General features: G+C 38.4%; 1 protein-coding gene across 2 annotated transcripts in view; it reads right to left on the bottom strand.

Annotated features, from left to right (window-relative positions):
• EPHA6 (EPH receptor A6) overlaps positions 1-13,330 on the bottom strand; it is a 597,075-nt gene that overhangs the window by 82,453 nt on the left and 501,292 nt on the right. For both annotated transcript variants that reach the window (XM_059493881.1, XM_059493882.1), the window contains 3 exons: positions 7,099-7,207; positions 4,322-4,392; positions 2,308-2,433 (listed from right to left, as the gene is read on the bottom strand). In XM_059493881.1, the coding sequence (XP_059349864.1) occupies positions 2,308-2,433; positions 4,322-4,392; positions 7,099-7,207 (306 nt within the window). The remainder of the gene's footprint in view (positions 1-2,307; positions 2,434-4,321; positions 4,393-7,098; positions 7,208-13,330) is intronic.

The following is a 13,330-nucleotide window of genomic DNA, read 5'->3' as shown; positions in this document are numbered from 1 at the left end:
GCAAACCACACATCCCTTTCTGCATTCAGCAGGGCATATGTGATACTGAAAGTGAAACAGGAGTATTCAGTCACTTAAAATTCTGATGTGCAGCCTGGTATTACTGCGTGGGATCAGAACAAAGGTCTCACAGCACAGACAGAGGCTGCTGATAGAACTGAAAGGTCACAGCACCAAATACAGCTCGACTCAGTTCCCCATTTCAGTCTTTACGCTTGTGGGAGAACTTGCAGGAGATTTAGATCATGTAAAGAATATTATATGCTCTGGGAAAAACTGAAGAGTTGGTCTCTTCCTTGAGTTTCAACATTTTAACAAAGAATATAGGAGGATAATTGTAAATTTTAAGACAGACTTGATAAAGTAACTCTGGGAATTCATTCCTTGAAGAGGGGCTGAACCTTAAACCAAACAGCAAGAAGAGATGGAGCAGAAAAATGTGTATGGGTGAGATATAATTGCCAAATACTTTAAAGTATAACTTGGGTACAGAGTTAGGTTGGAGTTAAGCTGAGAAAAGAAACTAACTAAAAATAATTGCCTTGAATGTCACAGCCATCAGAACTGCAAGTAGTAAATTATCAAGAACTTTTGGACATGACTTTTTCCACTGCAAAAACAAACTGGAAACTGCTTTCAGGAGAAGAACAGTTTTAAAAATGTCATGACCAGAAATGCTGTTTTTTTTTTGTTTTTTCAAGTATTTGTGATTTTACTTTGGCAGTTTCAGATTGAAATATTTTGGTTCTTGAAAGAAAATAATTTTTGTTTAAAAATTTTAAGTTACAGAAATTAAAAATGAGAATTAATGTCCAAAATAAAATGTCAAAACAGAACAAATTTAGAAGTGAATTTATTAACTGACTTGTTAAAAGAGAAGATGTTGATTGTTGGTTTCACTTAGGTGAAAACTGTAAACATCTTTTAATAGTAATTCTCTTGTGATAAGAAACCCATGTTTTATCCAATTGAAATGTGTAGTACAGAATTAGAGAGAATGCACAGAGATCTTTAGGACTGCTGAGAATTATACTGATATGTTATGTCCCTGAGCAGTTACTGAAGAACTGTGTGGGAATTTGTACTCTCCCTGCCTCAGCCATGGTGCTTAAACTGTATCTTGTATGCATGGAAATGGGTTTAAATTTCATTGCAACCTGTTTGCAAGTCCTGTTAGGTGAATATTGTTGAAATTGACAAATTACCTATGTAATTTTATAAAATAAAAATAACAAAAGTAAAACCCATAAAAGTAAAATATGTCAAAGCACACACTTCCATGCAAGAAAGCAGAGAAGCATGGAGAGAAGAGTTTTCATAAATGAATTAAACTCAGATTAAGGACACAATTTTAATCTGAGCTAAAACAATTAATCCTTGTCTGTTGTATTCAACTGAAACCAGCAGTTACACAGATGTGGAATGTGGCTCAATCTGCTTTATAATCTAAAACATCAATATCTATAGTGTGTCTGAAGCAAGGGAAGAAATAGAAGAAAGCAAACTGAATGTTCCCTGCCGAGCTCAGCCCTCTGGGGGCTCTCCCAGGCTCGTAATTCCAGAGGTGCACAGCTCCAGCTGCAGATGATGTGGCCCAAGCAATCAGGTAAACTGGGGCACTCCAGCACTATGGACAGCAATGTGAAACACAATTTTCTCTTTCACTTTCTCTCTCTCCTGTCTGCTACCACAACTGGTTTTATTTCTCTAGGATTATTCCACAACATTTTCTAGTGCATAAAACACTTAGCAACACTGGGGATATTTCCATGGTTATCAGTGCAGTAACATATCATTGAATGAGGGGTTTAAACTGTAAAATACCCTTCCTTTCTAGAGTGACTAAGATATATGAAACAATATAAAAAAAAAAGGATTGCAGGGCATCATCTTTCATACTGTCTACATCTTATCAACAGATCTTCCTCTTCTCCCTCTCTGCCAGTGATCCTCCTCCAGACAGAAAAGCCTATCCAAAGCCAGCCTCTCCTTTTCCTCCCTCATACTCCTCCAGTTTTCTATTTGAGAAAAAGTTTTTCTCAGTCTTCTCTATTCAGAAGTTATATGCCCATAGAAAGAGATTCTGATCTAATTTCACCCTCAGTGACTGAGAATCCATGACAATAACTATGGCACATGCTGAGTGACACAGTGTTTTGAATACATCTGAAACAAAACAAAAAAGCCCCAACAAACCAGGCAAAAAATCAATCCTACACAAAAACTGATAATGAATTGATTTCCTAAAACTTATGAAAAGCAGTATTGCCATGCCTAGAGATGTTTTTACAGTAGGGATAGTTTTACCTGCCCCAATGACTCTTTCAATACGAATTCTTGAAGGATCAATCTCCTTGGCAAACTCATGGACAGCAAGAGATGGATCTTCGTAAGTGTCTGGATCTATGTATGTTTTGAGTCCTGGGAAATGTACTGCAAGAAAGAGAGAACAAGAGGAATCAGGAACTCCTTGACATTCATGCATTGCAACAATAGTTTTCTTTACTTTTTTTTTACTAGATAATTGAAAGGACTGAAAATAATATCTTCCAGGTTTAAAATTTCAGAAGCCAACAGAAGAAGCTGGTCACTTGAAAAAGGCTCTGCAGAGACACCAAGTGGCGGCTCAATGATATGGGGAAAAGCACGGCCTCAAAACAACAGTGATTATTGCCAAAGCAATTCATCTTCCCCTTTGCTGCTCCTTGGGCAATTGAGGCAATCTGTCCTTTGCTTTGAAAACAGTTGTTTCTAGTTCTCCCCCTTCATTTAGGAGTAGATGGCTGAACATCCTGTTTTGCCAAACAGGTTGAATCTTTGAGTTCCCTTTCTCTAAGGATGAGTCCAGGAGGGCTGTGCTGCTTTGTTCTCTTCTGATCAGCTGGAACAGCCAGAGAGCCAGGTGCAAGACGACAACAAAAATATCCAAATCCATTTTCAAGATAATTTCTGTCTGTTTCCTTGGAGATGGCCATGGCAGTAGTGGGTTGGTGCCAGATTGCTTTGGCAGGCTCCAACAAGCTGTCATTTTCTGGCATGGCTGATATCCCTTGTGTTCCTGAGTGTAGCATGTTCAAGAACTTGTGCTGTTTCTTCTGGACTATTTGTGTGGGAATTCTTTTAGGCTGCTGCCATATTGTGATTAAGTTCTGGAAAACTCAAGTTGATCTAATAATCCATCAATTTATCAGGACAAAGAGAGGCATCTGCAGCTGGGTCCAGAAAATCCTTTTAAAAAGAATGAAGCATTTCTCAGCCTTCTTTCTCCTGTCAGTTAATAGCTGAGCCTAAAACAGTAATTCCTCTTTATTCTTGGTTCTGTGGAGCACATATATGAGTAGAGACTTGCCCCCTCCAGTGCGATGCTGAGATCACTACAAATGAATGGGAAGGCTCTGAGATGAAGCTTTGTGTCAACATGAAATACAGTCACCATTTACCCTGGCCTGAAAGACACTGAGTGAGGCTTTTTTCAAATTCAGTCACGGTCTCAAAGGCATATATCAAACTCTCCAGGAGGAGGGTTTTTGTCTTACATTATTTCTGACCATGCTTGGAAACAAATGACAAAACCATCTTTCTAGGCAGTATACTTTATGGGCAAATGTGCCCTCTTCCTTGACAGCAAGAGACACTTGGCTCGATATAGTGGTGTCACCTGAAAAAATATTTTACTTCTGGTAACTTCTGTGTTGATCATAGCATTTCCAGAGATGTTATCAAAATGATGAAAGAATAAAATCTGATACCCTTTGCGCAATACCCTTTGAATAAAAAAAAATACATTTAAATTGTTACTCTAACAGGAAACAGTGAAGCAACTAATTTAAAGTAGGCAGCTAAACTAAGCTATATAAACTAAGCTATAGAAACTAATTATTGCCCATGAGAGATCACCAGGATTTTATCTCACTGTACTGATCAGTGAGCAGGAACATGAGGGAAGACAACCCATTCCACTTCTTATTTCTTGGCTGGCTGGAAGTGTAGATCCCTAAATCCAAAGAGAACTAGAAACAAATAAGTCATACAGTCACCAGGAGAGGAATTTTGAGGCAGAAATCTCATGTCCAGAACAACTGAGAATTTAAAGAAATAAACCTGAAAATCTGCTAAATATTATAAGCTGAATACCAAAAATCCCTTCAATAACAGATTTAAGTGAAATTGCAAACAAAAATAAAGACCATTGATGATGCAGACAAGAAGGAACTACTCAAATAACCTGATTAAAACATCAAGGGCAAAATGTGTTCAGGAAACAGTGGGCTTTCTTCATTTAAAACATTATATAGACATTATATAGTGTTGAACTACTTACAGTGTCCATTTTGCAAATGAGCCCTTCTTTTCTCCTCAGATTTCATTTTGGCCTTTATGTACCACTGGCATCTTTCAAGAAAAACAAGCGAGGTTTTATATAAAATACTTGCCATGAATAAAACAGATGTACACCGAGTTTTATCTGCAATTTTATGAAAGCTAAGTTCTTTGCCTTTGGAAATATATTTACTTATGAATCTAAAGAGGGAAATATGCATGATGAAATACAAATAGATTATAAACAAAGAAAAACAAATCATGGTTGAATGATTAGCATGACAACGACTATCTGAGTTTAAGTTTGATGTAATACTTTTTTTTATGTTTGACTCCTCCAGGGAATTCTGATACTTCAATAAATTATTACTTTCCTGTGTTCCTGTTTGCATACATAGACCTGTAGTAATTAAACCTTATCCCACTAACTTTCATATACAGTGGGTAAAATACTCTCTCATTTTCTTCATACAGAATTATAATGACTTCCCCATGTTTCATGAGAAAAGAAAATATTTTTTCACATCAGGACCCCTTTTTTCTCTTTTGCTGAGTGGCTTTGTGTAGTTTGAGCTGCTGAACACTGCCTACCTGCAGGTCTGATAATGCTGATTTAGGAGGTCATAGGCAGGACCAACTGTTTCAGTCAAGAAAAAACAAAGTATTTGCTCTTGGTCCTAAAGCTCTTTGTCACTCACTGAGCAGCCTAAAAATTACTGTTTAGAGGGACATCTTTTGGTTTAAGGGATAGCAAAGGGTTGTTGAGGCTCTGATGCCTGTGGAGAACAGCAGTGCCTGTGGACGTGTGTGAACATTAACAGCATTATAAAATTAAACAAAAATAATTACAGTCAGTAAACCTATTTTAAGAGTGAAGATCTTGGAGGAATAGGTGAACACACCCACCTCATTTCAATGGTTTGTTTAAACTGCTAAAACACAGTAGGAACAGTCACAAGTTCATTCACTGCTACACAGGTGATGAGGAGGAAATTAAGGGCAGAAACTCCCAAAGCTGATGTGCCCTTGTGGGGGAATGCAAACCAGTGGATTCTCAGACCCTGTGGAAACCCTGAGATTGAACACCAGTTGCTGGGACTCCCTAAGGATGCCAGTGCCATTTTTAGGACCTGAACAAGTGGTCTGTAGGGTGCCACCTGTCCAGAGCCCTAAACACAAGTTCTTACACTCCAAGTGCTTGCCCAAGGGGACAGGCAAAGAAACAAGACTTCAAATTCACCCAATCCTCCTAAAATTCCATGTGGCCCCAAAGTTTGACTACAGAAGCCAGTGACTAATCACCAGTGGAGGAGTCTCCTCATTCTCTGCTCATGCTGGCTGCAGAACAATGGGAGATAAGGCTGAATCAGATTGAGCTTTAACATCCCATGTCCTGAAACTGAGCCAGGAGCCCAGTCCTGTGTGTTGAAGCCTCTGTTGCTTCCATATTCCTATCTGCAATTGACAGCCCTGCTTCCTGCTGGCTCCTGGTGGATAATGACCCAGCAGAGTGCAGAGGCAGGTGCTCATTTCACCCAGCCTCTCCACTCTGAATAGGCTCATCAGCAGCCCTGAGACTCGACAGCTCATCAAATTGGTAATTCTAAACAGTGAAGCAGAGCACATCTGTAGGGTACCAGTGCCATTTTTCATGCTGAAATTTGCCTCCAGTCCTAGAGTAAATTGAGTATTTATTCAAAATCTCCTTGCTCTGTCTTCTGTGGAACATGCTCTTATCACTGCATTTAAGCAGCACACCAAAATGAATTCCTATCTTACATAATTGAAATGGTCCCATTGAGTAAGGCAGTAGAAAGCTAAGAGAATCTCTGATATTCTTAACAGTAGAAAACAGGAGGAAGAAACAGAAAGAAAACAATTTCCATATTTTTTTTTTCATTCCCAAGTTTAGTGATTTTTTTTCTAAAGGAAGTGTTTGAGCTGTTTCAGGATTTCACATATAGATTCCACACAATCATTTTCTCTGGAAATTTGTCTCTGTCTAAATAATTCCTCTCTCTTCTGAAACATCCTACTCTTTGTCACCTTCTGTAGTAATTGCAGGAATATTTACTCAGCCTCTAAGATTATCTAAGGCCACAATATGTTCCAAGGTTAACTGCTCTCATTACCTTCACCAGAATGCTAGATTTAACTGGTTTTATTATTTAGCATAGAGAACATTAAGTCACATAATGGCAGCTACTGCAGTGCCATGTTTAGGCTATCGCAAAAAAATCTCTGGCCCGCACTGATAGAACTTCACTTTGTGTTCAAATTAGAGGTAATGCTATACCAACAAAACAGATGTGTAATTACAAATCTAAAAGTGCAGCACCCTCTGTTGATATCTGAGCAGTGCACTACCTAAAGTTTTGCAATTGATAGTTATGAGATTTTGTAAAATACACTGTGAGGATTTTTTCCTTCTTTTTCTCCTTCTTTTTATTTTTCTCTTTTCCATGTAATGCCAGAGCCTTGAGGGCACAGCAGGTATACTGCATTTTTAAATGATCACTCTGAAGGCAAGAGGTCCAGAAACTTATTTCTAAATACCCATACTACTTCTTGATTTCACATAATTTCTTATCTTCCCAAACTGTGTCTTTATGAAAACCCACACTCACAAAAGAACTGTATGACCAGTGCTGAACAAAGAGGATATTCCACCTTGTCTAACCCTAATTGTAGCTCTTGAAAATGTGTTTTAATGACTTGAATATTATTCTTAAATTCTTAATTTTAGATGGGACTATATGAGAACAGTGTTTTCATTACCTGCCAGTGATGAGGAAGAATAAGGTGAGGATGACCAGCAGAGTGAATCCACCCACAGCAGCAGTGGCAATTACAAGAATCTGTCCCTGCTCTGCAGCCATATCAGAAGCTGAAAGAGAAGCACAGAGAAAAGGGGTTGATGCTCCATCCATCATCCAGGGATTTTGGAGAATGGCTGAAATAATTTCAATGGTCAAATGTTGCAATTTGTTTTTAATGTTTTCCTCAGTGTTCAGCAAGGGCATCAGATGCAAATGTGTCTGTGAAGTAAGAAACCATAATCCATATCCCAACTAGGATGGGGGGAGAAGATGTTTGCAGGTTTCTGAAAGGAGGATTTGTCATTATCAGACACTTGCAATTTACTAAAGTTTGAACATGACAGGATTTTGGACACAAAATTGTATTTTCTTCCTTAGCTTATCTCAATCCTGCACCTAATTCAGAAGTTGTCTCCATCCCCCTGTCCCAGTGAAGTCAGCAGCAGTGCTGGGTATGTGAAGATACTAAATTGGGTTCAGGAGAAAGGAAAAGCAAAACCCCCACACCTAATTTGTAGCTACACATTTTCTTCAGCATGTCTGCTGTTCAGTTTCATTGTCACAAAATACACATAATTTATCATAACATGCTTTGGTGATTAGCAACACTGTAGTTGACAAAAAAATAAATGCTTATGCCTCTTGTTTTTCTCTCTGTTTTTTTGTAGGATGTTTAGGAGCTAAAAAGATCACCTGAAATGATCCACTCACTTGCTAATTTTGTTAATTTGTAGTGTGTAATATTAAATTTTTACATGGAGTATTTACCTCCTTATAGTCCAGGTGGTCCTCACTGTCCAAATACTACATGAGCAGAAAAAGAATTAGGCTCCTTTTTTCTGTCTCCTGTCTTGTGACTCCAAAGTTTTATTTGTTAAACTCTGTTCCACTTGAACATTTACACCACATGACATTTACCCAATTCTTACTATTTCCATGGGAAATTAAACATTGTATTGAAAGAAGAATAAATAATTCAATTCAATGGCTTCTGAAAACAGGAGTAAATACAGGAGAAAAGGGAATAATTTTTACATAAGGGAAGCAACTTTGATTTGCTAAACTTGCAAACAATTCAATAAGTGAAATTTTCAGCTTTCTTCAGGCATCAGGTGATTAAAGCTTAAGGAAATCACCCAGGCTGCTGTCTAGAAAGCTCAGCAGGTGATATTGTGTCAATTTGTAGCTGATGCAGCTCAATGCAATGAACACATTGCTATCCAAAGCCTCATAAAACACTGTTTCCTAGAAAAGCATTTGGCTTCTAACAAGATTTGCGTGTGGCTTAAAAACTCATGGTGTAAACTGGCTTTGTAAGAGCAATTTTCAGCAAAACAAACTTTTTAGGTTTCTGCCATTAGCTTTCTGTCCAAATAATTTGATGGAAGCATGCACAGGCAGTAAATTACAAGGGATTCAGTGGCCAGAAAAGTTAAATATACACATCTTCCAAGAAATGATGGAGCAAATATTGACTGAACAGTTAAATGATATCTAGTGATGTTATGGCAGTGGATTCCAGCTCTGTGTTACCTTCCACTCAGGCTCAGGTTTAGTTGGAGAAATGCAACATAACAAATATCATGCCACACAAGTAACAATGCCAATGCTGAATACAATTTTCAGACTAGTGAGGGTTGTGCTAAATCTGGCAAAGATTATTAAAGTCAGGCAAGGTTTGAAGTTGCGCATGGAGAAGGTTTCAGAGAAATCTTTCCTGCCCATCTCTGAAGTGGAGAGGACAAACTGCAGCTCTCCTTTTGTTTTTAATAGGAAGAAGATGTGTGCAAAAATAGTGAATTTGGCAGGAGGAAAGCAAAACACAAGCACAAAATTAACAGCAAAATTTGTCAAAAGACAAATTAACTGTGATTTTTATCAACAGACATTCATTGCCAAAGCAACAACCCAGGAACCTTCCTGGTGCAAATGTAGGGGCTGATTCCATGGCCCAAAGAAGCAGCAGCACCTTTGTACCATAAGTACCAAGATGAAGATGTGTCCTGGATAATTTCTAGATGGAGCTGCTCTTTTTTTTTGTTCCAGCTAAAACAGAAACCAATCCACCATTTAATAACATACATTTTTCTATGAGGAACCAAAGTCACATTTATAGAGGGGAGAAATTCAGACTGATTTATGTTCTTTCTGCCTGTAAACAACACAGATTTTTAGCTGAGACTCTACCTACTTGAAAAGTGATAATTCTGTTTCTCTTGTTTGTATTTTACAGAGTTGAAGACATGAGGATTTCTTTTTTCATGTAGTTAAATCACTACAAGGAGTTTTCAAGCCTGAAACTTCCAGATGACCTTAATTTACCTGTCAGATAAAAATGTCAAATGACAGACAAGAATAATTGGAAAATGTGAATTTGTTAAAAACTGACAGAGAGGCTGGTAAGGCAAAATGATGTAAATATTTGTACACAGACTTATCACATACAAGTAAAAAGTTCCACAAAAAACTATTTAGGCATTGAGAAGACAGTAATCAGAGACTCTCAATACCTAGAATTTTTACAGAATTTTACCATTCTAAATTAAATTCTATGTGTCTCTCAACTCTCTGCTGTTTTCTCATTTCTCCAGCTTTGTCTTATGGTGAAGTTGTAAATACTAAGAGCATTATTTGTTTCTGTTGCGCACGCTCTTGAATATTTTCTGTCACTTCCTGGTTTTCCTTTCTTATTTTTTTCTGTGTATATTTGTCTGTGACCCTGTGTTTCTCCTCACAACTACTGGATCATACAAGACAGAAAAACAAAAAAAGAAATGAGTTCCTGCAACATCATTTCATATCTTTGTGTGTACACAGAGTGCTGCATCTAATCACAGAAGTACACAGCATTTTTTTCCAGAATCTCATGTTGGACAATATGGCCAGCATTCCTATAGCTAAAATCAATATTTTGTTGTCTCTGCACTGTCCAGGGCACCTGAACTTTATCATAAACCATGAGCAGAGCTCAGGGAGCTTAGCACCCCTCTAACTGGGCTGACGGCTTAGTCTGGTTCTATTTAGTCCACCTGTCTCCTAAGTGAGTTCACTTGGAAAGAAAACACTTAAAAATGAGTAGTTAAGACAAGAAAAAGGGAGAATATATGACTTATCCAAGATGTTTCAGTAGTTTACTGCAATGTTTGGGTGGCATAACTCTTCAAGCACATTTTACCTGCTACTGATGTGATTAGTCCAAGTGATTTTAAATCTACAGCATGGATTATATATGCACCCAGTAGCTTAGAGCCAGATAAACTCCTCACTGCCATTGCTCTCCATGCTTAACTCATGCTATATGCCTGAAATGATGCTTGAAGTTTCTAATTGCATTGTTTCAGCTTCCTTGCTCAACACCATGCCCAGAAATCCCCTCTGCATCCAGCCTGGTGTCAGTTCTGCCCCTACAATCCACTTTTTACATCCATGCCCTGTCTCACCTTCTCTCTACCTTCTTCATCCAAATGTAAGGAGGAGGAGCAGCTTCCCTCCCCTCTGGGCTGAAGGGAAATACCCTGAGGCTTCCTCTTTTCCTCACTGGGCACACTGGAAGAAATTGTGCAGATGTTTCAGTCCCAGTGCAAGAGGCTGAAAACCAGAGAGAATCTTTCAGCTCTGCTCTTTCTTTGAGCACATTTCTCCAAAACATTTTACAAGTTGGTGTATTTGGTATGAAAGAGCTGGAAGCCCCAATGACAGCTCACTTCTGTCTCCCAGCTACATCCCTTGGCCACTTCAATTTGACATCAATCAGGCATCAGACCCTCCAGCAGACTGGAAGATAAAAAAGTGACAGCAAGACAGCCAGACTGATAACAGTGAGCAGCTGCAAGACTGATAAGTGTGGACAGTGAGTGCTGGAGCTCTAACAGACAGGAACAGGCTGTCAGGGGGATTTACAAGGCACTGTAAACAACAGTGCTTAAGAACAACAGGTAAGAAAAACACAAAGTCTCATTAGGGCAACCTTTACATTTTCACAAGTGCAAATGTATTTCCTGTGCAGTTCCTGTGATACAGTGAGCTGATGGGCTCCAGCCAAAGGGGAAATGAGAAGGCAAAGGTGAACCTAAAAGGGACTGTCACTAGCATAAGAATGTAAAACTTTTTGGTGCCTATCCACTTGAAATACTTCTTCAAAGTGTTTCCCCCTAATATCCCTCCTGGCCAGTGGATACATGGAAAGCCTGTGCAGCCAGTTTGAGATCTCAGTGAGGATGTTGCTCTTGTTTAGGAAATGCAGAGGAGAAGTGAAGTCTGGGTTTTCTGGAGACATGCAGTGGTGCAACCAGATTTGATTCCCAAAATCAAATGTGAAGAAAAAATGGCTAAAAGTATTAAACACACCGAGGAAATCATTAAAGACTAAATGAGACATTCTTTGGTATCCAGAGCTGACTAATACTGAACGAACAGTAGGATTTGGCAGAGGTGGGGAGACATCTAACAAGAAGTTTCTAAATATGAGATATGTGTCATCTGATTTGTTTTTGTTTCAATAAGGAATTCAATTTACTATTGTCAAAACATTAAAAATCATAAAAAACCCAAGAAAACTCAATTTTGCATTGGTAATACTATAGATTTTTCTAAAAATCCTTAGGATAGCTTCTCTGTCATGGCATGAACCAGGGCATGTGCTTAAACCTGCACTGGAATCAATGATTCAGGACCCTTTTCTTGGGCTTTGGAGTTCTGGAAAGAATGGAGTCACATCAAGTGGCAAACCCAAAATAGCTTGATTTGAGGATGAAAAGTTAGAGATAGATTTTTTGGATGTAGGAAGACGGAGAAGAATGTGAAAATTCAGCAGAATTTTCTGGCAATACACAAAAATCACCACCTGAGACTATGGTAAAGAAATTAAAGTTATTGATCCATCAAGACTGCAGTTTCAGCCAATTATTTTTTCACAGTCTTCAACTTTATAAAACACCTAATCAGGTATTCCATTAGCATTTCTGAAATGTATTGTTAATAATTTAAAGTATACAAAGTCTGCACTGCTTTTGGATTAAATATCATAATTCACATTTCACATTCACAAATTCACATTTATTACTCTGTCCAGCCCAAGCAAAAGTACACAGTGCATAAATGTGCATGAATGCTACTTTGTCCCTTAGGTCCCTTTCAGAACAAGCCAACCATTCCACCTGCAGATTATTTTTTCCTAATGATGAGAAGGACAAGAAGCAAAATACCTTGATTTTAGAACAAGCCCTGCTTAGGCATGAAAACTGCCCAAAAGCTGTAAATTGTCCAATATTTTAAAAATTCCTCTGTGCAAAAGGACCTCTGAGGTAATGTAAATAAAAAACTTCTCTAGGAAAAAAATAAAAATAATCATTAATTAAAAAAAAGAACCCAACAAAATCAACCAACCCAAAAAAGATATTCCAAAACCAGCTGGTTAGAAGAGAGGAGAAAAAAAAAAACAGAGTGGTTACAGTCAGAGATTAAAGCATCTCTGCCCTAGGAAAAATGTTTTTCTTAATTGTCAGAACACATTTCATTCTCTGTTAGGAAGGAGCAGAGTGTTTCTGTGGTGATTCAGATAGCTGGTAATTCTGACAGATAAAAGCAGGAGCTACAAGTGAGGTTTGTGCTCCAATTTAAAGCCCCAGCAGTGGCAGCTGTGTGTGTGCTGGGGTGCATGAAAACCTGCCAGCTTTGCTACCAGTGCTTTGCCTGTAAGGTGCCGAAACAGAGACTGAATAAAATGGCAACAAGAAACAAAGTCACAAGTGGTGGTTGCTGTGCTTTGGAAAGGTTTCACATTTCCCAGGCACAGTTCTGGGCTTTAAAAAGGGGAGAAATGCCTGTTAGCATCCATTCATCCATTCCTGCTTCCTTGAGGAGAATTTTTATGACTATCCTAGGTAGCTCCATTTCCTATCAAAAAGAAAACACAAATTTTACTCTTATGGATGCTCCACTTATTTTTCTTTGCAGCAGGGAGAAGAGTTCACAGCAGAGCTCCCCAGGCTGTGGCTGCCTCAGTCTGTGGTACAGTAAGTGAGGGTGCTTCCCAAAAAGCACATAGGCATTAATAACTAACTTCTTCCACTACTACTGCAGATTGGCTCTTCTCTCCCTCATGCACCACCTTCAGCAATCCCACCAAAATGTTTTAGTGCTGCTGGTGATGATGTAGCTATTTTACCCTTTATAACTTTATAACTGAAGTG

The sequence above is a fragment of the Ammospiza nelsoni genome, chromosome 2 (genome assembly GCF_027579445.1).
Source record: "Ammospiza nelsoni isolate bAmmNel1 chromosome 2, bAmmNel1.pri, whole genome shotgun sequence".
Taxonomy (NCBI): domain Eukaryota; kingdom Metazoa; phylum Chordata; class Aves; order Passeriformes; family Passerellidae; genus Ammospiza; species Ammospiza nelsoni.
Note: the sequence above shows the minus strand (reverse complement) of the source record. Positions and strands in the feature narration are given on the sequence as shown.